General features: G+C 24.7%; 2 protein-coding genes across 6 annotated transcripts in view; both read left to right on the top strand.

Annotated features, from left to right (window-relative positions):
• LOC100211621 (diacylglycerol kinase zeta) overlaps positions 1-27184 on the top strand; it is a 118523-nt gene that overhangs the window by 68943 nt on the left and 22396 nt on the right. For all 5 annotated transcript variants that reach the window (XM_065814085.1, XM_065814087.1, XM_065814088.1 and 2 more), the window contains exons 17-30: positions 144-217; positions 303-345; positions 470-535; positions 845-1015; positions 1767-1991; positions 13735-13780; positions 13861-13901; positions 16798-16883; positions 17118-17288; positions 21065-21096; positions 21205-21242; positions 23421-23541; positions 25745-25902; positions 25992-26055. In XM_065814085.1, coding sequence (XP_065670157.1) covers positions 144-217; positions 303-345; positions 470-535; positions 845-1015; positions 1767-1991; positions 13735-13780; positions 13861-13901; positions 16798-16883; positions 17118-17288; positions 21065-21096; positions 21205-21242; positions 23421-23541; positions 25745-25902; positions 25992-26055 — 1336 coding nt within the window. The remainder of the gene's footprint in view (positions 1-143; positions 218-302; positions 346-469; positions 536-844; positions 1016-1766; positions 1992-13734; positions 13781-13860; positions 13902-16797; positions 16884-17117; positions 17289-21064; positions 21097-21204; positions 21243-23420; positions 23542-25744; positions 25903-25991; positions 26056-27184) is intronic.
• LOC136089120 (uncharacterized) lies at positions 4416-12769 on the top strand. The gene is made up of 6 exons (XM_065814846.1): positions 4416-4509; positions 4615-5045; positions 10145-10864; positions 10928-11372; positions 11520-12527; positions 12612-12769. Exons 1-6 carry the CDS (start codon positions 4416-4418, stop codon positions 12737-12739), a joined length of 2826 nt encoding a protein of 941 aa, XP_065670918.1. The 3' UTR covers positions 12740-12769.

The following is a 27184-nucleotide window of genomic DNA, read 5'->3' as shown; positions in this document are numbered from 1 at the left end:
TTTTTTTCCTTCCTTACTCCCAAATGCAACAATCTGTAGAACTATCTATATATATATATATATATATATATATATATATATCTATATATCTATATATATAAACCTGGACATATACATAAAATAAATTTCTTACTTTAATTTAGTGTGATGATATGGATTTAACTCAAACAATAAAAGATCTAAAACCACTTTGTCTAATTTTTTTAAATATTTCTTCGTAAGTTAACTTTTTTTAACATTATTTATTTGAAAATTTAAAAAAGAATTAATCTAATATACATTTTTTCTTATGTTTTTTTTAGATACAGTGCTGGCACTAGTCCTTGGGGAAATCCTACAAATGAAGTAATGTTTCTTTCTTAAGTTTTTTTTTTTTTGAAGCTTGTTTGAATTTGTTGTTTGAACATTGTTTACAGATATCTGTAATTTGGTTTTTTAAAAAAAAACACTACTTTTGTTATATATTCAGGGTTTCTTACCTCAATCATGCGATGATGGTTACTTAGAAATTATAGCATTAACTTCAGCATCTATGGTTTGAGTATTAGTTTTTCTTATTTTCTTATAAATTTCTTATAACATCAAAATAGCAGAAAAAATTATAGTGTTAGTTATTATTGTTGTTTTAAATTCTGATTAAGGTTGCTTTGAATTTTGTGGCTTTGAATTTTGTTGCTTTGGATTTTGCTAATATGGATTTTGATTAAGATTAATGTTAATCTCGTTTAGATTTAGTTGTTTATATTAATACTCCAAATTTAGCTATTTTGATGTTACTCAAATCTTTTCTAATTTTCTAAAGATTTTTAGAGAATACTTGTTTATAAATAATTACATTTTATAGGTTACCACACAGGTCGGGGGTCATGGAATTCGGATTAATCAATGTCAATCTGCTATTATATTTACAAATACAAAAATTTCTATGCAAGTAGATGGAGAACCATGTAGGTTAAATCCATCCAAAATACATATTAAAAGAAGGAATCAAGCTAATATGATTACGAAAAGAAAGGTTTTTTTTTAAAAGATTGCATATAAATTATTAAATTTGTGTTAGTACCAGCATATATTCAAAAAAAACAACAACAAAATTTTTTGTTGTTGTTTTTTTTAATAAAAATCCTTCATATCTAGATTATGGCTACTTAAATCCAAACCCTCAGTTGATGTATGTACTATATCCTAATCAAACTTTATTTAGCAGAAGATTAGAAACAGTGAAAGAGAGAGATTAAAAAAGTCACTTTTTCTTGAAAAAATTCATTAATCAAGGAAGTCATAAAGAGGACTCCAGTGTTGAATGACTATTTTTCCTGTCCTCTTTTGTCCAGGAGCTTAAAAAAACTTAAGAGGAGGTCGATGGAAAAAAAAAAATACATGGGATTAAAAGTCTAACAACCTATTATTTTTTAGCCTGTAGTCACTTTTTGCTATTTTACATAAAGACTCTGAGTTCAAAATTGATAGTTCCCTGAACCCTAAATGTAATGATTTTTTTTCCTCCTATTGTAGCCCATAAGTCTTTCAACATTTTTGGAACTCCTATAGTGATTTGATGACTTCTAAAACTAGGATTTTTATACTGTTGTTAAATTTTTATACTGTTGTTAGGATCTTTATACTGTTGTTAAATAGTAAATCTCCTAATTTAGAATGTTTATTAACTTATCAAATTATTTAGCTTGATATCAAAAATTAAAAATCTTATAAATATATATTGTTTTTAAATAATCAAGTAATTGTTATTAGGTTTGTTGTTTTAGCCACATCGATCATTGTATGATCTGGAGGAAAGACCTCTTAAAATAACACCAAAAATGTTTTCCACAAAATTGTACTACCTTACTCTTAATCAATATATGAATTTAGTAAAATATGACATAGATGAGATAAAAGATGTTGTTTATGAATTATGCTCTGTTAGCATTGATCCAGAATGGCCACTTGATTATATGCGTAGTAAAATCGAAAAAATGAAGGATACTGAGGTTTGTTTTTGTTTGATAGGTTTTTGGTCAAAAACATAAATGAAAGTTTTATTGTAGCAAAATTAGATTTTTGTTTTTATAATTACTATCCATAAATGCAAGTTCAATGAATATAAGTTTGTATATATAGTAAGTCGGAAAAAAAAAAAGAATTTTAACTTAGCATTTTGTTTTTGTTGTCATTTTCATTGAGGTTTTTTTTGTCATACTTTATCATAGTTTTTGTCATAATATTATACATAATCACATTGCTTTTAATTTATTTTATCAGGCTATTAAAATTTACTACAAAATTAATGTATGCCAAGTAGTAAAGTAAAAAATGACTTTCCTTTTTTTTTTTTTTAATCTTTTTTAATTATTTATTAATTATTAGTCCATATTAGTTCAGCCATGCAATATAACAAGAATATTGGCTAAAGATTTTTTTTAGTATTATTTTTTTATTTTTTTATTTTTGATTGAATGGAATGTCAAAAAATATGATACAATCTAATTTAAAATGATTCAAAGTTTTTTCAGTCAAGTAATGAAAAAAATATTTACACTTGTTTGAAGTTTTTTATATTGCTTTTTCAAACCATGAATAGATCATAAAAGAATAAAACAAAGAATGATTAACTTTTATAACATGTATATGTTAGTATATTAGCAGAAGTTATAATTCATAAAAGCCAAAAATACTGCTTAGGTGTATTAATAGAGTTCTCGTCTATTTGGATCTTTATATTATCCTTTTTGTCTTATACTTTTTGGTTTAAATGAGATTAAAGTCATTAGTTTTAAATAGTGATTGAAAATACACTAACTTTAATATAATTGTTTGTAACAAGGTTTTGTCATCAAAAGAATCAAGTTATATTAATATTGTGAGAATATAACTTTCTTACCAATACAGGGTTCTTACTCCTCCTTAAAAACCTTAAATGTCTTTTAAAAAAAAAAACCTCCTTAAAAGTCCTTAAATAACCTTTAAAAAAGTTAGAATTTGGCTGCTCTCTTACTTTCTTTTTTTATCATCTAGGAAATTTTATTAAAGTGAATAGATAGGGTTGGGAATACCGGGATCCCGAAATCTCGGGATTCCCCAGTTTTTAACAATCCCGAAATTTCGGGATTAAGCATTTAATCCCGGGATTTTTTTTGAAATCGTTTTCAGTTGAAAATTTTTAAATTAAATTATTTTTTTCGTTCGATTGCATTAAAATTGGAACTTAACAATTTCGAAGTTCCTGCAGTTATGTTTTTGAATAATTGGATTAAAGTTGTTATAACAATTGAAATTGGATTGCAATTACATTTTTAAAAATTTTCGGTGCTTAGTCGCATTTATTCAAGTTTCTGACAATTTTTATCTCGAATAGACGTTATCTGTTTGTGACTATTTTAAAGTACAAGTTTTAATAAAAAATAAAATTGCTGGTTTTTTGAACAGTAAATTTTCTAAAATTATAATGCCTTCGTACATGGAATATGACAAAAAAAGTAATTCTGCTGTTTGGAAACATTTTTTAAGAGAAGAAAAAGGGCAAACAGCAATGTGTAAGTCTACTGACTGCAAAAAAATTTTAAAAATTGGAGGTGGTTCAACGAAAGGTCTCCATACGTACTTACTTTCCGTCCATAAAATTAACCTCACACCAACTACTATTTCAGTAAACACACGAGATGAACCACCAATAAAAAAAAAAAAAAACGTTAACCAATTATTTTCCGATATTGGAGCGAGAAGAATAATCACTTCCTGCTACACTTGCACGATTAACAGCCATTGATGGGATTTCATTCAACATGATATGCCGTTCTAGTGATACACGTGCAGGTCTTATAGCTACAGGATTCAAAAGTTTACCCACAACAGTCAACACTGTGCGTAAAATGGTTGTAGATTACAGCAAAAAAATAAGGAGTTTTATTATTACTGAAATAGCTAGCAAAAAAAACCTGAATTCGGTGTAGGAGAATGATTTTCTTTATCTTTTGATGAATGGACATCATTGCGTAACCGTTGCTACATGAATATTAATTTACATGCACGAAATTGTCAGTTCTGGAGCTTAGGCTTAATTGGTATAACGGGATCAATGTCTGCAGATAAGTGTAAATCAACAGTTATGTTTTGCCCATGGTGTGCAACTGGCCGTTATTGAAGTGCTATATCAAAAGCAGGATATAGAAAGAGAAATAGATCAGCAATTCGACGAAGACGAACAATCAGATATAGAAGACGATTTTTCAGAGAGTAACTCTTGCGAGGATGATGATTTTTCTGACAACGATAAACTGGTTGATCTTGATGCTAGTCATAATTGGCATTGAGGAAACGAATTTGATGTTACTGAGGTAAATTGTGGTCCAGTGATCAAAAAGGCCCTTTGTCGTCGGGATGCTAATTTGTTTACAGCCGATGTTGCCATAACTTTTATGTTAAAAGAACTTAAAGATGCTAACAACGTTATAAGTCAAAAGTTGCATTCATCTCTGGTTCTTCGAATGCAACAAAGGCGTACCAATGCAAGTGGGATCCTTCAGTATCTGCACAATGGTAGAACCAACATTCAGTCCGAATCTTAAATAGAGCTAGTAACAGTTCCGACTTCAATAAAATGTCGCAAATTATTAGTTGAGTTACTTGAAAGACTAGGCGCTAGAAATCCAGCTACATCATTAACAGCTAATGAGTCTGAATCAGAAGTTGAACTTTCTGTTTCAAATGAGGCACTACTCGAAATTGTTTCTGATTCTTCTGACTCTTCATCTGAATCTATTTCTTTTGCTCTTAAAAACAGCAAAAGAATCACAAACGAACTTAATAAAGCTATAAAAAAAACCCATTTGCCCAGCATACCAACTCGATGTGAGACGTTATCGATGAAAGTTCAAAAGGAAATGGTGTTGTTTGAAAATGGAGGAACACGTGGTGATTTTTTGCAAAGAGCGTATGATTTTTTAATGACTATTAAGCCTACCAGTGTGGAATCAGAACGTGCTTTTTCTGCGGCCAGACTTTTTGCAACAAAAATAAGAATTCGTCTGGGGGATGAAACTTTGGATGTGCTCTGCTTCCTCAAAACGTATTTTAAGAATAATCAAAAATAATTGCATACGTATATTATATCTACAAAAACAAGGTCTTTATAATTTAATAATTAAGTATGTATAATATTAACAAACCAAAGAACTTCCTTGAAATTTGTAAGTTTTTTCTAAACATACTTTAAATGTTTTATTAATTTCCTTAAAATTTTTCTAAAATAATATGTTAAAATCTTTCAAAAACAGGTATTTCAAAATCCCGGGATCCCGGGAATAGGTAAATGTAATCCCGAAATCCCGGGATTTTAAATATAGCACGGGATTACAAACCCTATGAATAGATCATATTTATTAACAAAAAAGCAAATATTTACTTCTTTGATTATTTGAAGTCCTATACTTTTATTAAATATATGTATGTATATATATATATATATATATATATATATATATATATATTATATATATATATATATATATATATATATATATATATATATATATATATATATATATATATATATATATATATCTTTATACATGTATATATATTTATATATGTATGTATATTTATATATAAATATACATACATATATAATTTTATTATATATGTATGTATATGTCCTATACTTTTATTATATATATATATATATATATATATATATATATATATATATATATATATATATATATATTTATATATGTATGTATATTTATATGTGTATGTATATTTATATATGTATACATATATATATATATGTGTGTGTTATGTGTGCAAGCATGTATATATATATATATATATATATATATATATTTATATATATATATATATTTATATATGTATGTATATTTATATGTGTATGTATATTTATATATGTATACATATATATATATATGTGTGTGTTATGTGTGCAAGCATGTATATATATATATATATATATATATATATATATATATATATATATATATATATATATATATATTTATATATATATATATATATATATATATATTAATATATACATATGTATGTATGTATATATATATATATATATGTATATATATATGTATATATACATATATATATGTATATATATATGTATATATACATATATATATATATATATATATATATATATATATATATATATATATATATATATATATATATATATATATATATATATATATATATATATATATATATATATATATGTATATGTATATATGTATGTATGTATGTATGTAAAGGTATGTGTGTATGTGTTTATGTATATGTGTATATGTATGTGTGTATGTTTATGTGTATATATATACATATTCAAGTACTTTTTTTTGTTTTTGTTTGTTTGTACATAGTTTTATTTCATTGTTATTAATTTTGTTGTTGATGTTACTATATTTTCAATATTTATTATTTTCTATTAACATCAACATCTCTAACTTGATCAGGTTCAATTCCCTCTTTGAGTGAATACGTTAAGTTTTCTAGTTCATGTTCTATTTTTTTAGACCTTGCGCGTTGGTCATGATTTTTCATTAGGAGTCTGAGTTTATAATTTCTATAACATACGCGATGTCTTAATTATCATTATTATAATTTTTTACTATACGCTTTACTAGAGTGTCTTTGTTTTGTTCTGAACTTCTGTTCAAAATATCTTTTTATTTATTTAATTTTTTTTTTTTACCCTTTCTCTACTAATCTTCCCCTTATTTTACTTGGGCTTGACAGCTCGGTCTTGTCCTTTAATGCTTATTTTTGCATTTTCTTAAAAAGGATTGGCCAGAGATCTTGGAAAAGCTGCAACCACAGGTATTCTAAATATTTTTAAATCTTGCATGTCTGGTTTGATAGAAATCAAACCATTTATGCAATGATTGAAAAATGGTTCAGGTGTCTATGGATAGCCCTAATGTGAATAAACTATTTTTGGCAATACTCAATGAAGAACGTCAAAACAATGAATTAAATACAATTATTGTCATTATTGTGGTTTACATATTATCAATGGATCCTTACAAACTTTTTTTTTAGTTTCTTCAAACTGATAAACTAATAACTCTATTTTTTTAGAACTACTACGCAACTTCTAAGCTTCTAATTTATTTGATTAGAAGTTCCTGCAAATGCCAAAACTACAAAGTCTTTATTAAAAATAGATTTATCTAATTATGCAAACTGACTTTCAACCATTAAGATTAATGTTGATTTTTCATTAGTATGATCTCCAGCAATTTAAGAGTAAGGGAATGATTACTGATGTTCAAATTGATAAGTTCAAGAAGGAAATATATGATTTTCTTGTCCTAACGGTACTTAGATCATAAAGAAAAACTTTTTCTCCTCACTGTTTGCTTGCTGTCTTATGTCTGATCACCATTTATGGTTGAATTTCCAAAAAAAATGTTGTTTATTGTTACTTATATATTGTTATATATTAATTTGTTACTTATATATTGTTATAATTAACTTGTTCCTTATATATTGTTATATATTAATTTATATTAGTTTACCTGTTTATATATAAAGTTTATTAAAAAAAGAAAGATTCTGTTTTTAATGTAATCGTTTCCTCTTTATATTCTCCTCATTTTTTCTTTCAAAAAATTGGCGTTCGCAACCGAATCTTCTTAAATTCTAGCAAAATATCTCCTTAAATCTCCTTAAAATCCTTATTTTTAGCCTCAATTTTAATAGTGGGAACCCTGCAATAGCAGGGTTCCCACTCCTCCTTATAAACCTTAAATATCCTTAAAAAAAAAAAAACTCCTTAAAAGTCCTTAAATAACCTTAAAAAAAGTTCAAATTTAACTGCTCTCCTTAATTTCTCCTTACTTTCGTTCATTATCTTCAAGGAAATTTTATTAAAGTAAATGGATTATACTTATTAATAGAGAAGAAAATAATTACTTCTTTGATGATTTGAAATCCTACACACACACACACACACACACACACACACACACACACACACACACACACACACACACACACACACACACACACACACACACATATATATATATATGTATATATATATATATATATGTATGTGTATGTGACACATATATATATATATATATTTATATATATATATATATATATATATATATATACATATATATATATATATATATATATATATATATATATATATATATATATACACACACACACACACACACACATATATATATATATATATATATATAAATTATGTTAGTGTATTCTACAAACAGAGTGCTCAATGTTCTAAAGGAACAGAGCAATAATAAATTAAATTTATAAATATATATATATATTTATATATATATATATATATATATATATATATATATATATATGTATATATATATATATATATATATGTATGTATATGTATATATGTATATATATATATATATATATATACATACATATATATATATATATATATATATATATATATATATATATATATATATATATATATATATATATATATATATATATATATATATATATATATAAGGGTGCATCACAAAACATCAATTTAAAAAAATTGATTTTGTCTGACACCTAATTGTGTTCTATATATTAAAAAAACACTGACTTTCAATATTTTTAGAGGTCCCCCAACACCCTTGAATATTTGACCAGTCCCTAATAATTTCAAAAAAATAGTTTTTTAAAAGTAGGTCATGTTGGGTCTCAAATTAAGTGATATTTTATAAAAATTTTAAAAATAATCATCATTTTATTAAAAGAAATTCACATTAGATTTTACTGCAATAAATATGACATTTTAATAATAAAAATAAAAAAGGTGCATTTTTTGTAGTTTTATATATACATAGCAGTGCAATATATGTTTTTTTTTAAAATGATTATTATTTTTGAAATTTTTTTAAAATTTTGCTTAATTTGAGACCCAACACAGCCTACTTTTGAAAAATTTTATATTTTTTAAATATTAGGGACTTCTCAAATATTCAAGGGTGTTGGGGGACCTCTAAAAATATTTCTTATTCTAAAATTTTTGAAAGTCATTGCTTTTTTGATATATAGAACACAATTAGGTGTCAGACAAAATCAATTTTTTTAAATTGTTATTTTGCGATGCACCCTAACATATATATAAATATATATTTATATATAGAGAGAGCCCACTTTTTCCTTTTTTTTTTAAAGCACCTGTTTGATTGAAATTATTTTGAAAACTGTTTAACTTTTTCAATATTTTATTAGTGCTAATTAATAAGTAAAGTTTTTACTATTTAATTGACATGTTGTTTCCTTAAAATTTACTTTGTATTACTAAATATATATAATTTTAAAACATTATAATTTATTATTTCCACTTTATAATTTTCATTTTTTTAATGTTGGTCAAAAGTTGAGGCTTACTGCTTTACTTGATGATTTTCTTTTATAATTTTGCTTTTATTTTTTAAAGTACTAAATTTTTTTTTGTTGTTGTTTGAAATATTACAAATAAAAACATAAATAAATCAAATAATAAAAAAGTATATTGAAAATGTAGAATATTGATAATGCCTTCTTCCCTCAATCGATATATTTAAAGGAGAAAACAACAATATCAGATATCACCAATATATCAAGTCTTGTAAATTCAATGCCAAAGAGAGTTAATCAATATTACAAGAGAAATTTTATTCTACAAAATAATAAAGTAGTTTTTTTTTTAAATTGTTGTTCTTATATATTATTTGAAATATATCCTTAACTTTTAGCTAATCTTTTTTTTAAATAACATGTTTAATTATTTTCAATTTTTTGGTTTAAAAATCATTGTTTAGATTTTTTTTTTTTGATTTTTATGTACAAAGTGGCTAACCACTTTGTACATGGAAATCAAAGACTTAAATATAATATTTTTTAATTTAGTGGTGTTACATATATTTAAGGTCATGTTTTGAAATTTGAAATTAGGCTGTCCTTGTTTTTCTTTTACTTTCCGTCTGTAATTTTAGTTTTTTCTACACTGTGTAAGTAAACACTGTGCGATAGGGGAAGAGTCTTAGTATTCAATTACCCCTTTTTTAATTACAGCTTTTTAACAAACTTGAGATTGAATACAAAAGATTATTTGTTTTTCATAAATTACCTTTAGATGCCTAAATATAAAAGTAGTTTCCAAGAAATTTGGTTAAGTAATGTTAGTTACACTTCTTGGCTTCAAAAAGATAAAAATCCCAGCCTTGCAAGATGCAAAGTTTGTTCTAAGTTGTTTTCAGTAGCAGCTATGGGTATCAAGGCAGTTGATGCACATGCAAGAGGAGTAAAGCACATAGAACGATTGCCTCAAGAAGGTTACTCTGTTTTGTTCAAAGAAACTGTGCAATCAGAACCACAGAAGCCTATCTCATCAAAGCAATGTAACATTTCAGATATGCTTCAAAAGGAAAAAGTTTTGAAAGCAGAGTTAATTTGTTGTTTAGATATTGTTCAAAGCAAATATTCTTTTAGATCAAGTGAGAATAAGTCTAAACAATTTGCATCAATGTTTCCAGATAGCAAAATTGCCAACAACTTTTCCTGTGGTCGAACAAAATCTGGCTATATAGTAACTCACGGTCTTGCCCCATATTTAAAAAAAATTCTATTAGGAGATCTTAACAAGCTGGATAACTTTGTATGTCTTTTTGATGAGTCTTACAATAAAGTTGTAAAGAAAGGTCAAATGGACTTACATGTGCGATATTGGAATGAAGAGAGTAATACCGTTTGTACTAGATATTATACTTCAGAATTTATGGGAAAAGCTGCAGCCCCAGATATTCTAAATATGTTTAAATGCATGATTGGTTTGAATGATGAAAAAATGCTCCAGGTATCTATAGATGGCCCTAATGTTAATAAACGGTTTTTGACAATGCTCAATGAAGAACGTTAGGCCAATAAATTAAGTACGCTCATTGACATTGGTACCTGTGGTTTGCATACTATAAATGGAGCTTTACAAACTGGTGCCAAAGCTACTGGCTGGAACATAAAGAAGTTATTGTCTTCAATTTACCAAATATTTCATGAAAGTCCATCAAGAGCAAGTGATTATGAACGAATAGCTGGAGCAACAAGTTCAGATTTTCCTTACATGTTTTGTAGCACTCGGTGGGCTGAGAACCAAAGTGTTGCCAAGAAAGCAATACAGGTTTGGTCAAAAGTAGTCTTAGTTGTTGATTACTGGAAGTCCTTACCAAAGAGTAAGCAACCTGGATATGGTACATCAGGGCAAAACACCAGTTTTGAACATTTAAGTGCTCGAGCAAATGAAGTTTTGGTTCCTTTAAAGTTGAAGTTTTTTGAAGAAATTAGTGCCAATCTAAATGCATTCCTTGGTATTCCTTGTTATATTCCTGATGCAATTGTTCTGCTGTTTATGCTCTTTAATATATTTTAAGAAATAAACTATTTTCTTATTATTTTCAAATTTCAGGAAAAAATGCAAAATGTTATTTTCAATATTGCTATTTTTTTTCTTTTAGTTTCTTTTCAAACTGATAAGCCAATGACTCCTTTTCTGGTGGTGACACTTGAAGAACTACTACGCAATTTTTATGCAAAGTTCATTCGATTAGATGTTCTTGCAAATGCCAAAACTACAACGTCTTTATTAAAAATAGATTTATCTAATTGTGCAAACCGGCTTTTAACCAGCAAGATTGATGTTGGCTTTTCATTGAAGTATGATCTCCTGCAACTCAAGAGTAAAGGAAAGATTACTGAAGTTCAAATTGACAAGTTCAAGAGTGAAGTATGCGATTTCCTTGTCTCAATGTGTACTCATATCATTGAGAAGAGCCCTTTGTCTTCTCTGGTTGCTCGCTGTCTGATGTGTATTTCCCCATCATTTATGGTTGAATTCCCAGAAAAATGTGAATATTTTTTTGAAAAACTGTTGATGAAACTTGTTACTTACAAGAAAATTAGAGCTTCTGTTGGTGATTTAGCTAAGAACGAATATTCCAGGTTTTGTAAAATCGTCGTTGTTGATAACAAAGAATTATTTTTGACTTTTGATAAAGATAAAGATCGTTTGGACTACTTTTTGTGGAAATACACTGATTTAAAGCTGTATACAAATCTTCAGCAAATTTTTAAAATAGTCCTCATTTTATCGCACGGACAAGCTCAAGTTGAACGAGGGTTCAGCAGCAATAAAAGTCTGATTGATGACAATATGTCCACAGACACCATCATCTCTTTACGTTCTATCCAAGATTACCTCACGTTTTATGGGCTCATGGCACATGAAGTTGAAATAACTAAAGATTTGTTGTATAGCTGCAAACAGGCAAGAAAGAGGTATTTTGATGATCAACGATCAAAAGCCCTGTCTGCAGAAAAAGCAGAGAAAATCGAAGCAAAACAAAAAGTAATTGAGGATATTGAAATAGTCAATACAGAAATTCGACAGGCATTATCTATGATTGAAAATTTAAAGAAGTCGTCTGATGAAATTGGATTCCGTGCTGAAAAAAGGATAGTTTTAGGTTTGTGCCTTGAATATGAATAAATTTTTAGTTTATATAATACTAAATGAAATGTCATTATTTAATGATTCTCTTTGTATTTAGATGACATTAAAGCTGACATATCAAAATCTAATGCATTAAAAAGAGCTGCCTTTGAAAAACAAGAGTCTCTTGAAAAGCTTTATGTTAAAAAAAAAAACCTTGTTAAAAAGAAAAATGAACTTTTGTAATAATGTTCTATATGTGTATAGTATATTATATTTATAATAGTTTATCTATTTATATTTAATGTTTATTGAAAAAAGAAAGATTCTGTTTATAAAGTAATCATTTTCTCCTTAATTCTCCTTATTTTTTCCTTGAAAAAGTTGGCGTTGGCGACCAAATCTCCTTATAAATTGGGAAAATATATCCTTAATTCTCCTTAAAGTCCTTATTTTTAGCCTCAGTTTTAATAGTGGTAACCCTGAATAGGCTTCTAATATTTCTATTAATAAAGTTTCCTGTCTGGATTTCGCAGAAAAAATTGTTGATTTTCAAATTACTTTAATTTAGTATTTAAGTCTGCCAGAAAAAGTTGTTTAACTTTCTGTTATTTAGAAAAAGTTATTTAACTCTGACTGTTTTATTTTTCAGCCAAAATTTATTTAAAAAATTTTTTAAGTTTTTTTTTAAAATTTAAAAAAAAAAAAAAATACCTCAGTGCTACATTTGAGTTTCATATGGAAGTTGTGAGATGAGCAACCAGAGGGTAGTGTTGCAGGTTTGGCCATTCTAGCTCAATTCAATGTTGCAGGTTTTGTCTCTTTTTTAAGCTACTTACCTCACTCGATTTAACTTAAGTAATTTTTGTTCAATAGTGATAAAAATTTGTTTTGAAGTTTATAGAACTCAAAAATGAGCAATTTTTTTTGTAAAAGATTAAAGCATTTGATATACCAAATAAATGTAGAATTGTAAATTGTATAGGCAATTTGTGATGAAATTATAGAGTGTTGTTTTTAAACTTTATTAAAATTTATTGTTATAAAAATGTTTTAATTCTAAAAGTTTTATCAACTTTATTTTGTTAAACTCTTTTTTAGCAAGAAGTTAAAAAGATGTTTACTGATTTTAAAATAACTTTTTAATGGCTTTTTCTAATGAAGTTTGAGAATTGAATTTCTTTTAATGGTTATCTTTTTATTGAATATAAAATTGTAAGTAGTGATCTTTTGTATTATAGGATTCTTTAAAATTGCGTTTAAGAGAAGATTGGTGTTTTCTAGATGGTAATTTAAAAAATTTTTTTTATTGTATTTAACAATAATTTTGATTTTTTTTTTTTTTAATTTTTTTAATTTTATTTTAGCTACTTGGACGGTGCGAATATATAGAATTGATGAAGCACAGGTAAATAGTTACATTTTTTTTTAATCTTATGCATTAGATTTAATTTATCAAAATCTTTTTTTTAAATGTTAGGTCAAGTCAGTATTTTATAGTAAAAAGAAGTCAGTATTTTATTGTAACAAGGAGTCAAAATTTTAATATAGCAAGGATTCAGTATTTTATAGTAATAAGGAGTCAGTATTTTATTATAACAAGGATTCAGTATTTTATAGTAATAAGAAGTCAGTATTTTGTTATAACAAGGAGTCAGTATTTTATAATAATAAGGAGTCAGTGTTTTTTAATAATAATGAGTCAGTATTTTATAATCAGTAGTTATTAGTAATAATATCAGTTTTATTTGTAATATCAGTAATATTCTGTTTCAGTAATCTTTATTAGCAGTTGTAATCTGTATCATATCATAGAAGCATTGTCATTAATCTGTATCATATCATATTGTAAGTGTATCATAGAAGTTGTATCCTTAATAATGATAATACTAAAGAGATACTTAAAGAAAGTGCAATTGTGGATCTTATTCATATGGTATACTGTCTGTCTAAAATTCAATCATATACTTAAGGGGATTTAGATGCACACTCTCCTAATATATTTTGTTTACTTTTAATTTCAAAAGGCTGACTTTATTCCTGGCATTTTCCTAGGCTAAGAAAAAATAATAAATTGTTATGATGAATATCTTCTATTTAAACCTGTTAAACACTATAATGAAGCCCTTGCAGATGGCTATTTCATTTCATCAATGACATTTCATGTGAAACTAACTATCAATCAATCAATCATATATTCTGAAAAATAATTTCATGGATATTTACAAATAGTAGTTTTACTAATCTTAAGTAAACACTAAAAAATTATAAAATAGTAATGATAATAATAAAAATAGTATTTATAGTAATAAACATAAAAAACTACAATAATAATGAAACAATAATAATAATCATAATAGTTTTAATAATAACAAAATTTAATGTCACTTGTTTTTATAAACACAATAGCTAACTATACAAAATTTGCAACATTAAACTAAATAAAAAATACATACCAATACAAACAACACATGAAAACATATAACAATGTGAACTATTTACTGCAATGCCCAATGAACAATACACAAAAATAAAAAAACAAAAAACAACAGCAACAAAAAAACAACAAACAATGCAAACAGCGCACAAAATTACATTACAAAATAAACAGTGTACAAAAATGTAGGACAATTTAAACTAAGCACAAAAATTACAGTATGAAGTTACAGTACAAAAATAATTTTAAAAGTTAAAGTTAAAATAAAAATGTTTTTTTTTTTCTTTCTTTTTTCATTGGTAGTAAAATTCGTTGTTCTTTTTTATTATTATTTTACGTTTTCAAACATTTTTAAACTTTTAACTATGTATTTAGTTTATGGTAGCTTTTTTTTTTTTTTTTGTTCTTTTTTCTCCTCAGTCATTTTATCTATTTATATTATTTGATCTTGTTTTTATATTGTTTGTTGCTGTTTTATTTTATTCGTCTTTTTTAAAATAATATTTTTTGATTTTCCTTATCTTCATTTTTCTTATTTTTCCCTTTTCACCATTAAAAACCACCTCTGTCATTTGTGATGTCATTGCAAAGGAGCAATGACATCGTAATCTAAATGACATCATATCCAAAGACCTTTTTGTATAGTGTCTAATAAAAAAATTTTAAATATAATAATTTTATTTTAATAAAAACTTATTAGAAATAAAAGATATAAAAACTACATACCTTTGTAACAGACCTTTATAAAAACTACAAACCTTTGTAACAGAAAAAAATAATTGAATGTAAATGGTCAATTCTTATGAATTACCCAAAAGTCCTTAATAGGACAAATTTTTAGTGTGTTTGCTGGATTCATGTCTTTAGGTACCAGTGGTATCTTTAGTGATTATAATCATTTTAACTGGTTTAGCATAATGAGATGATGCTAAATTTGTCTATAATACAATTTTACTATTTCTGTAATGTTACTGAATGAGTGGAACAATATACTTAATTATACATTCATTGAGACACTTCTTAATTGATACACACTCCATCAGATCTAATTTGGATTGAATCAGATCTTTTGGTAAAATAGTGAGCTAAACAAGAATTTTTTGTTTATATTTTCCTTTGTTTAATGCTTAGCACCATTAAAGGTTTGAGTTTATTCATTTGAATTATTTAATTTTTTATCCGTTAGGCGCAAAATGCTTAATGCAAATTAGCTCACATCTTCCACAATAAAATTGGAATTTTTTTAATTTTATAATAACCACCTACATTTTTGATGACTTTCTAGTAGTTCTACAAGAGTTCTGTTTATAAATTATTTTTGTTTTTTTTTTTCATTTATTTTCAACAACTTTGTTGTTGCTTTTTTAACAAACTCTTCACTTTGTGGCCTTAATTTTTTGAGTGTTGTATTTAACCACTCTTATTTGTATGGTTTTACTGATTCAGTTGAAAGGATATAAACAGTTAATTTGAAGCAATTTTTTTCTAAGAGCTGATGTTTTACAATTGAATTGAAACTAGTGTCATGAACATAAATAAAATGAGTTAAATATATAAATACAAATAAATATGTAATTATATATAAACACTTAGATCATAATATAATTCCAGTAATTTATCAAAGCATTCATTTGTGTTTGATAAAGAAGTAAAGGCTTATTATTTAATAATTAATAATGTTAATATAAAGTAATGATTTAATACATAATTATCAATTAGTTAAAATAGGGAGTTCAAAGTTGTTTGCAGTTATAAAAAGACAGATTAATAATTAACAGTAATGTATACTAAGTCAGTAAAAAAAACTATTTTTAATAATAATAAGTTAGTTCATTCTTTTTTAACTATGATTTAACTTTTTTTAAAGGAAAGTTTGCTGTATTTGGGAGATATATTAGAAGGAGGATTATTTGTACTAGATCTTTTCAAGAATCATGATTCATCGTCACAACTGTATGGTCATTAGATGTTCAAAGTTATTATTTATTAGAAATTTATATATGTATATATATATATGTGTATATATATATATATATATATATATATATATATATATATATATATATATATATATATATATATGTATGTATATATATATATATATATATATATATATATATATATATATATATATATATATATATATATATATATATATATAATTATTTTCATTAAATTTAACTTTAGAGCAGTTTCAACTCATAATTTTATTCATGTGATAAAACGTCCTTCATCAGTCATTGATGATGAACTTTCAATGAATTGTGAGAGAAAGAATTCTTTATACCTATCGAATTCAGATAAAGAAAAAAGTTCTACAGAAAGTGAAAGTGAAGAAAGCTGTGATGATAATATCAGGTTAACATCATATTATTTAGAAGCAATGTTAATATTTTGCACTTGAATCCTTGTTCTCCTTAATTTTAATGATAAAAAAGTACAAAAACTTTTGAATGTTATTGCAGCTTTTAAACTTTCATTTACTTCTGAAAATTTATAACTAAAAGGATTCCCCCAAATTTATTCTAACTAGCAATTTAGTATTACACACTATAAAGGGCAATTATAAACTATATTTTCTCAAAAACTACTTAATTGTAAAAGTTGGTTTTTATTAATGATGTGTACATAATTTTTATTTAAAAGAAAAAAAAATCAAACCTTATTTTTAAAACATGCAAGCAATTTAATTATTTAATTATTTGTAAAGTACCTCCCATCAAAACACAATTTGACTTTGTGTCTCTTTTTTTTGTAGCATTAATCCATTAACTTCTGAGTTTTTTAACATTATTTGCAGGTGTGCTTTTTTCCTCAGCATTGTCTTCATTATTGTCTTATTCAACAATTCGCTGCTCAGAATAGTTCCATGGATTAGCATCATTTAGAATGACATTGACTTAATTTTTCTTATACTAATCCCTTACTTTTTTGGTTTTCAATTGGGAGGGAAAAGTGGTTTTTCCAAACATTCAGTTATGTAAAGATCTGAAGTTTTGTTATAAAAAAAGAGCCTTTAAAGCCATAACTGCAAATAGCCATACAAATAACTTGCAACCATATTTTTTGACTTGTGCTTAAATATGTCCGATGCTTTAAAACAGTTGGACTGATAACAGTATTGGTTACCTGGAAGCATCTAGTGAATTTTTTTACAGTAAGTTTCATTGTCTTCTAAAATGCATCAATTTATTTTTGTCACTAATTTAAGCAAGCCTTTAATTTGTCCAATTGCCTTCATTTCTCCATTTTGTGACTTTTATAATTTTTCTTGTGACTGTGCGATTCGGATGAATTGAGTCAACTATTGGTTTTGCCTTCTTTTTTTTTTGTCATTAAATTTTAATTTTCCACCATTTCCCTGTTTTCTGTTAATAGTTTCGTTCTCTATAAAACGTTTTATGACAATTTCAACAGTTGATTTTGTAACTTTACATGCTTTTGAAATATTGAACACTAGCTGTCAGGACCTGTACGATACTGGTCATGGTGAGTCTGTTCCACTTGCGTTCCATGCTTCAATAAAATTTAGTAAAACGCAAAAAATTAATTGTTTAAAATTTTTGCCTTTTGGTTAGCAATTAATCTACATTTAATAATAATAAACTTTTAATAATAAATGCGTATTATATTTTTGCTCTAACAACCTAAAGCTTGTCAGAACCATTAACCTGTTTATTTATTTCAAAAGGAAAGATTTGAATATAACATCTCCCTACTAAATTTTCTCTACTCAGTTAGATGCAGAGGCTTATCCAATTGATTACATATGGGATCATCCATAAATTATGCAACGTTAAATTTCACTAATAAACTAAACAAAAGTTTTCAAAGTTTTCCCTTGCAAAGCCTTAACTTAAATAAAAAATCAAAACAGCGCACTAAGTTAAGTATAAGCATTTTTAACATATGAAATAATTTGGACTCCTCACACCCACTTTCCTACACTTTTAAACGGCAGGTTAAAAAGAGTTAATTTAATTAAAAGTAAATTAAGTCAAGATTTCAAATCAAGAAGAGTTTATATTAAATTTTAAATGTATTCTATGAAATAGACTGCTGAATGTTCTTAAAAAACAAAGCAATAATAAATACTTATTTTATTTTCATATATATATATATATATATATATATATATATATATATATATATATATATATATATATATATATATATATATATATATATATATAAATATATATATATATATATATATATATATATATATATATATATATATATATATATATATATATATATATATATATATATATATATATATATATATAAAAGCTGAACTTTAGGAGCTCAAATATGGGTATTAGCTGTAAAAGTTAGTTACTGTAAGAATAATTAGTATTATGATAAAACTTAACTAAAAGGGAAATTAAGACCTAAATTAAATTTGAAAAATCAACAAGGTGATAAATAGAAAAATTGACCAACTGATAAAGCCTCAAATTGAATTAACTAAAATAATAAAACTCAACTTATAATGAGCAAACAATCCTATAATAAGTAATAAAATCATATAAATTAATCATGCAATCAAATAAAATTAAAAACTTTATTTTGTAATGTCATTAAAGACATCCAATAAAATGTAACATACCTCGGCAGCTTTTTTTCATTATTATCTTTATATCTAAAGAGAAGAAAAAAAAAACTTCAACTTGTTGCAAAGACAACTTTTCAACTAATTGAACAAATTTTATTTTAGAACAACACATATGTAACAGTATAACTTCATCACATTAAGATAAATATGAACTATAAAACTGAATTAAAAGGTACATTATAAATTAAAACCTATAATTTGTGATTAGCTGTGGTACTAAAAATAAAAATACAAATTAAAGTTATCAGTTTTTAACATTTTGAATGAAAAAATTTGTTGAAATAGAAACAAACAAAAAAAGTATATTTAAAGTTTATACAAAGTTTTTAAATATAAAAGAAACTGTATAAAATCTAGCCTGTATTTGTTATTACTACCAGACTATAACACTGTACTAAATAATTAGATTCACATCTAATTGAATATCTTACATAAAATTATATCAAACCAATTTTAAAAAAGCAAAAAACACTTATATTTAAAATAAGGTCATCATCAGGTTCTATAATTTTAACAGCCTATTAAAATACAATATTATTGCATCACCTACAAAACAGACATTACCTAATTACTTGACATCATTTTCATTACCTAACACCTTGAAAAATTAAACTTTAGTAATTTTAAAAACACATTTAAAAATTTACAAAAAATATATACTATTTTTAATTAAAAATACAATGCTTCATGGCATTATCAGTTATCAGCATCTCAGTTGACTCTTAAAATATTTTGCAGAGTATAATACTGTTTAGAATGTTTAATGGGGGTGTGTTAAAATAGCTGTAAACCTCCAAATTTCCTTATTACCTCAATACTAAGTATTTTTAACTTCTTATCATTTTTGCATAAATTCAATAAAATGTTTTATTTAAATATAAAATTAGGATTTTCAATTTTTTTTTATTAAAAACTTTTAATGATTACTGTTTTTAAATTAGTTAAGGTTTGAGCGTGGCAAGTTTAAATAATCAGCTTGCTTTTTTGAGAATGAAATCTATAGAACTATAACAAAACAGTTTTATAGTTCTATAGATTTCATATATACATGTTATATACCCCTTTTCCTTGCACAAACTTAACTTAGTTGAAGAAAACTTGAAATGTAAAACTAAAAACCTTAATTAAAATTTACCTATTGTCAAACTAAAAACCTAATTTAAATCTCTCAATAAATTTGACTTGACTGGGAGCAAACACTGTTGCTTGGAGATAAATTTTTTTTTTTTATGTAAAAAAGTTTGTTTACATGGTTTACTATCAATTGAAGCATATTTAGAAGATTTGATGATATCTGATGGTTTACTATCAAATAGAAGCATATTTAGTGTTCTTGATGATCAAGAATACTATAAATCTAAGCAATAAAAATAAAACATTAGCAATAAAAAAAAACTTGATAAGTTTAACAAAAAATTTTTAGATTATTTATCACAGAAATTATATATTTCATAATGAATGCTTGTTAATTCTTTTATGTGTGAAATGTTCTTAAAGAGTATTTTACTTGTTTCAGCATTCCAAAAGATGACAACGAACGATTAATTGGTAAGTCTTCTTAATTTGATATTTTTTATTTTATTAGTTAATATTATATTTTAATATTTTATTATTATATTATTTTATGAAGTAAATAATATTAACAATAATTTTTAGCTTTTCTTGATGCTGCTCAGAACGGGAATTTTCATCAGGTTTAAATTTAATTTTTCATTTACTAATGTTTATCTAAATTGAAGCAAAATTTATATAGAGGTTAAAAAAAATCTTTAGGAGATAAAATAACTTTTCAGTATTGGTATTATAATAAAATTGTTTTTCGAAATTGGTTATTCTATATAGTAAAATAAACAGGGATGCGGAGTCCCAAAAGTACTCCGGCTTTATATCTCTACTTTTTCCAAGTCTGTAGTGTCCAGAAGCTCTAAACATGTTTGTTGACTTATGATCTGCTATAAGAAAAAAATTTATGAGATTTAATGACTTGAAACTTATTATTTTTAAGCCTGGAGTCCCGGAGTCCTTGCCGCCATTATACCAACGGATTCCGGGTTCAAAAAATGATTGTTTCTCTAACCTAAAAGTCTTAAGTGTCTTCCTATCAGTAGTTTATAAACTTATTTATATTTTTAGAGCTCCTGGATACCAAAAACTAGTATGAAGTAATCTTTTTGTGACTTATAAATCCGGAATCCTTTTTGGGACTCCGCATCCCTGAAAGTAAGTAAGCCTAGGTTAATTATTCTGGGAGGGCAAAAATTATTTAGTTTTTGGGTCCACAAAACAATTTGGAGTTCTGAGTTTAAAATTTTCAAAGTGTTTTTTTTTTCTCTTTTTTTTTTTTTTTCTACTGCTTTTAAATGTGATCCATCTGGCAAATTCATCTCATTAAAAAATTTATAGACAAACTTTTTAATTAAAAATATGGCACTACAGCATAGAGCACTATAAAATAGTTTACACAAAGAACCACTGCTTAAAATTTTTAGATATGGTTTTTTCAAATATATATGATGGCGCTACAATCCAATTATACAGTCTATTTAAACTATAGATAATTCTACATAGTATAATTATCAATAGTTTAGATTTGTGTATGTATGGATGGTTTAATGTATTTGTATATGTACTATAATTTGTATATATGTATATATACTTTAAAATGCATTTATATATACATATATTATATATATATATATATATATATATATATATATATATATATATATATATATATAGTTCTATAGTTTGTTGCATTTGGGAAGCACAGAAGGAAAAAAATGATTCTTACGCCAACACATACGTCACTTTTGGTTTTGACTTTCGTCCAAACTTTTCGTGTTTGTCGTAAGTAAAAACTATTGTTTTAATTTAACATTAATTGTTTTTAAAAAAAACCACAAAAACGCAAATTTAATTGACCAGAATGTTTTTAAAAACATTCTGAATGTTTTTAACAATATAAACAATGTTTTTATTTTATTTTTTTTAATAATGTTTTTATTTTTAATTTTTTAAATAAAATGTTTTTATTTTTATTTTTTTTACTGTAAATCATGTGCGGAGTGTTGCTACATCGACTATCTTATAGCCTGACTCGCAAGGGAGTGCTGCTACATCGACTGACAAGTAGCCTGACTCGCAAGGGAGTGCTGCTATATCGACTGACAAATAGCCTGACTCGTAACGGAGTGCTGCTACATCTACTATCTTTTAGCCTGACCCGCAAAGGAGTGCTGCTACATCGACTGAGTATTTGGTTGGGGCAGGCCGTCTATCAATTAATATAAAAAAAAAATTCTGGTCTTGCATTTTAATTTTTACTTTTTGTCAACAAAATATGGAAAAAACTTTCAGACAACATATAAGAGTTATATATATATATATATATATATATATATATATATATATATATATATATATATATATATATATATATTTATTTATTATATATATATATATATTATATATTTAAATATATATATATATATATATATATATATATATATATATATATATATATATACATATATATATATATATATATATATATATATATATATATATATATATATATATATATATATATATATATATATATATATATATATATATATATATATATATATATATATATATATATATATATTAGAATTAAGTTTCTTTTTATGGGTTTAACTTTGTTTGTTAAAGTTTTTTTTACGATATTTTAAGTGAGTATTGATACCCTTGTTATCAAGTATGTTAAAAAGCCATTATATACAATATTTATCTTTACCAGGATAATATTAATATTAGGTTGTTTTAATCTTGATTCAAGAACAACAAGAATAGTATATATGTTGACATAATAAAAGCTTTCTATTTATTAGTTTAAAGCAATCCATCAGGCTGGTATAAATTTAACAGTTCATGATTCTTCAGGTTTGACTCCACTTCATTTAGCTTCAAAGTATGGCCAGAAATCTATTGTTAATTATATTATTGATCAAGGTAAAATTTATCATCTTTTATTGTTTTGTAATATATTAATATATATATATATATATATATATATATATATATATATATATATATATATATATATATATTTATATATATATTTTATTTATTTATTTATATATATTTTATTTATATATATATATATTTATATTTATTTATATATATTTATATATATATATATATTTATTTATATAAATATATATATATATATATATATATATATATATATATATATATATATATATATATATATATATATATATATATATATGTATATATATATTTATATTTGGGTTCTGCAAATTTGCTTGCAAAAGTTACTTGCAAAAAATTGGTTGTTGAAGAATTTGTTGAAATATGGTAAATCTTACAGCAAGATAGAAATAAAGAATAATTTTTTCAGACAGCTGGATCATTAACCTATGTCTAGAAATATTTAAAACAGGACCATAAAAAGTTAATCGGAGAAGCATCTAAAGAATATAATTAGTGTTTTCAAAATAATATCAAATTCATGCACCTAAATACAAACACCTAACAACTTTATTAACTATATAAAATAGCCTCCTCAACTGTAGTGGCCTTCATAGCCTTGGGGAGGTGAATTGAAATTTAAAAAAAAAAAACGTATATGAATATATATACATGTATGCATGTATGTATGTATGTGTGTATAATATATATATACATATATATATATATATATATATATATATATATATATATATATATATATATATATATATATATATATATATATATATATATATATATACATATATATACATATATATATATACATATATATATATATACATATATATATATATATATATGTATATATATATATATATATGTATATATATATATATATATATAAACACACACGCATAAATACAGGTATAAATGCAGCATTAGAAGCACACAGATGGCGTTATAAAAAACAGAAAATTGTAGGGGCTTCAGTACATTAACTATCTTAAAGCCTGCTGCCGCAAAGGAGTGCTGCTACATTGACTGAGGTTTTGGCATGGGGCAGCAATCTTTTCTCTTTTTTTTCTCTCGTTTTTTTGTTCTTTTTCTAAAAAATTAGGACAAACTTTTTTACATTAAGAGCGCAAAAAAAATATTAGGAAATTGCGTAGGAAGGCATAGTAGAGTACATTAGGAACCATAGTATATTTTTTGAAAAAATTATAGGCAGGTGCAGATTTTAGAATAATTTAATTAAAATTTTTTTTTTTTTTCTTTCAGTTTTCTGATATATTTTGACAGCATAGTCTCTTATGAGTATTTTTTATGATTAAAAGATTATTTGTGGTTGGTTAAACCAATATATCTCCAATATAGAATATATATATATATATATATATATATATATATATATATATATATATATATATATATATATATATATATATATATATATATATATATATATATAAATTTGTATCCATCATAGAGAACTTTTAATTTAAATCTATAAAAGGTTGGGATTTTTGAATCATTCTATTCTCTATCAAAAGAAAAACATGGAATTTTTCTTTTGATATTTTAAGTTGCAAATAATCTTGTTTTTCAAACCACAAACTGCTTATCAGAAAGCTCTGTGGAAAGAGGAAAAGGGTTATCCACATTAAGCTTATCTACATTGTCTTCATTATCTTTATTAGCTTATCTACATAATATAGATTATTAACTTATCGACATTATCTACTTTATCTACATTGAGTTATCTACAGTAAGCTTTGTGGAAAGATGGAAAAAAGGTTATCTCATTAAATGCAATAACTTTTTCAAACAAATGCAAAACATTTCATTTGGGCAACAAAAATTGTTTTTTTAAATAATATTCTGATTTTATAATATATAGTATAAAAGAAATGATTCGATTTGAAGTTGGAATCAATTTACAAATCAAGCGCTGATTTAATTTAAGATTTAATTCTAAACTAAAAATCTTGATTTGCAGAGCCCTAGTGTATGTATGTATTTGTGTATGTATGTATGTATGTATGTATGTATGTATGTATGTATGTATGTATGTATGTATGTATGTATGTATGTATGAATGTATGTGTATGTATGTATTTGTGTATGTATGTATGTGCATAATTTGTGTATATATGTGCATATATAAATAAAATAAAATAAATTCAAAAACAGCTGCAAGCAATACATTTTTATTTTTCAGTTGAAAGTCAAAGTGACAAAGATTTCAATTCTAGTATAATTGACCTTGTTGACAACGAGAACCAAACACCATTACATCTTGCAGCATTGTACAAAAGACGCACAGTATGTCGCAAGTTAATCCGTGGTGGTGCTTCTGTTACTCGGCAAGATACTGAGGTCATATTTTTTATTTTTTGTAGTTCATTATTCGTTGAAGTTATTTGTTTAAATTGTAATAATAAAATTAAATATTTTTTCATATTTAGGGTAATACTCCTCAATTGTTAGCTATAAAAGCACAGGATGCTGAATTAGCCAAATATCTTGAAAGTAATATTTTTCTTCTTTTTTTTTTTTTTTCTCTCTAAATTTTTTTTATAAGATGTCAGGTTATGGTTAGCATTTTAGAAAAGGACATTTGTCATCTTATTTGTTGGATATAAGTTTTTAGAACTTATCTAGTGTTTTTCTTCACTGCTGCTTTGTTAGTTGCATTAAGCATTCTTTTTATGAATACACATGTGTGCACTCATTCAAATACAATATTGGTATAGACTCATGAAAGTTTACTAAAAATATTTTCTTAACAACAGTTATTTTATTCATGTTAATTTAATCGTTCAAAAAATGAATATACTTCTAAATGTCAAATAATGAAAAAAGTATTTTTCTCACTGTGAATTTTTAAATTGCATTAACTAGTAAATTTCATAAACTAGGTTTCTTATCTTGAGATTTTTAAACATGTTTTCAAAAATTAAAATCACAAAAAACTTATTCTCTTATTAAATATAAAAAACCTTTTTAAACTACTTTTGCAAGAAATAGTTGTAAAATTTAGCAAGTTCCAAGCTCTTAAAAAAGTTGCACCTTTGGAAGTAACATTTGTAAAACTAGTGCTTATGACGATGTAATGGAGTCTGTAAACTAGCACTTCTTATGGTGTAATGAAGGCTGTAAACTAAATATGTTTAATGGCTAGAATTGTGAAGGAAAAAAAAATCAGAATTGTGAAAAGAAATATCAAATTTGATGAGCTCCAATCTTCAGTTTCACAAAAAATATTTTTTTGACTTTTAAAACAGTCACTAGTTACTCAAGAAACTTTTAAAACATGTTTTAAAAGTCTTAATTAAGTTTTATTAATTAAATAATCTTTGTTTAATTAAATAAACTTTTGAATTTTTTTTTGTGTAGCGAAACCATATGATCATGTAGTAAGCTTAATATTAATAAAAAATTTGTATTTAAAATTGTAAAAAATTATAAAACTAAGAACTCTAATAATAGTTAAATAAGTGATAGTATAATGTTAAGATACATTTAAATAGATCACAAAAAAAGTCATTTGCTCATTATTTATTGATATTTATAAGTTGCATATAAAAGTTTTAGTTTCTGAACTAAAAAGTAGTTTAATGAATTAGAATTTTATAAAATAAATTCTCAAAAAGAAAAT

This window comes from Hydra vulgaris, chromosome 12 (assembly GCF_038396675.1).
Source record: "Hydra vulgaris chromosome 12, alternate assembly HydraT2T_AEP".
NCBI classification, from domain to species: domain Eukaryota; kingdom Metazoa; phylum Cnidaria; class Hydrozoa; order Anthoathecata; family Hydridae; genus Hydra; species Hydra vulgaris.
Note: the sequence above shows the minus strand (reverse complement) of the source record. Positions and strands in the feature narration are given on the sequence as shown.

Excerpts from the sequence above, each read along its gene's own strand:
- LOC136089120 (XM_065814846.1), top strand. The coding sequence starts at position 4,416 with ATGTTAAAAGAACTTAAAGATGCTAACAACGTTATAAGTCAAAAGTTG. Across the intron at positions 4,510-4,614 it reads ACAAAGGCGTACCAATGCAA|TTGAGTTACTTGAAAGACTA; the intron begins GTGGGATCCTTC and ends GCAAATTATTAG. Across the intron at positions 12,528-12,611 it reads TGAAAAAAGGATAGTTTTAG|ATGACATTAAAGCTGACATA; the intron begins GTTTGTGCCTTG and ends CTTTGTATTTAG.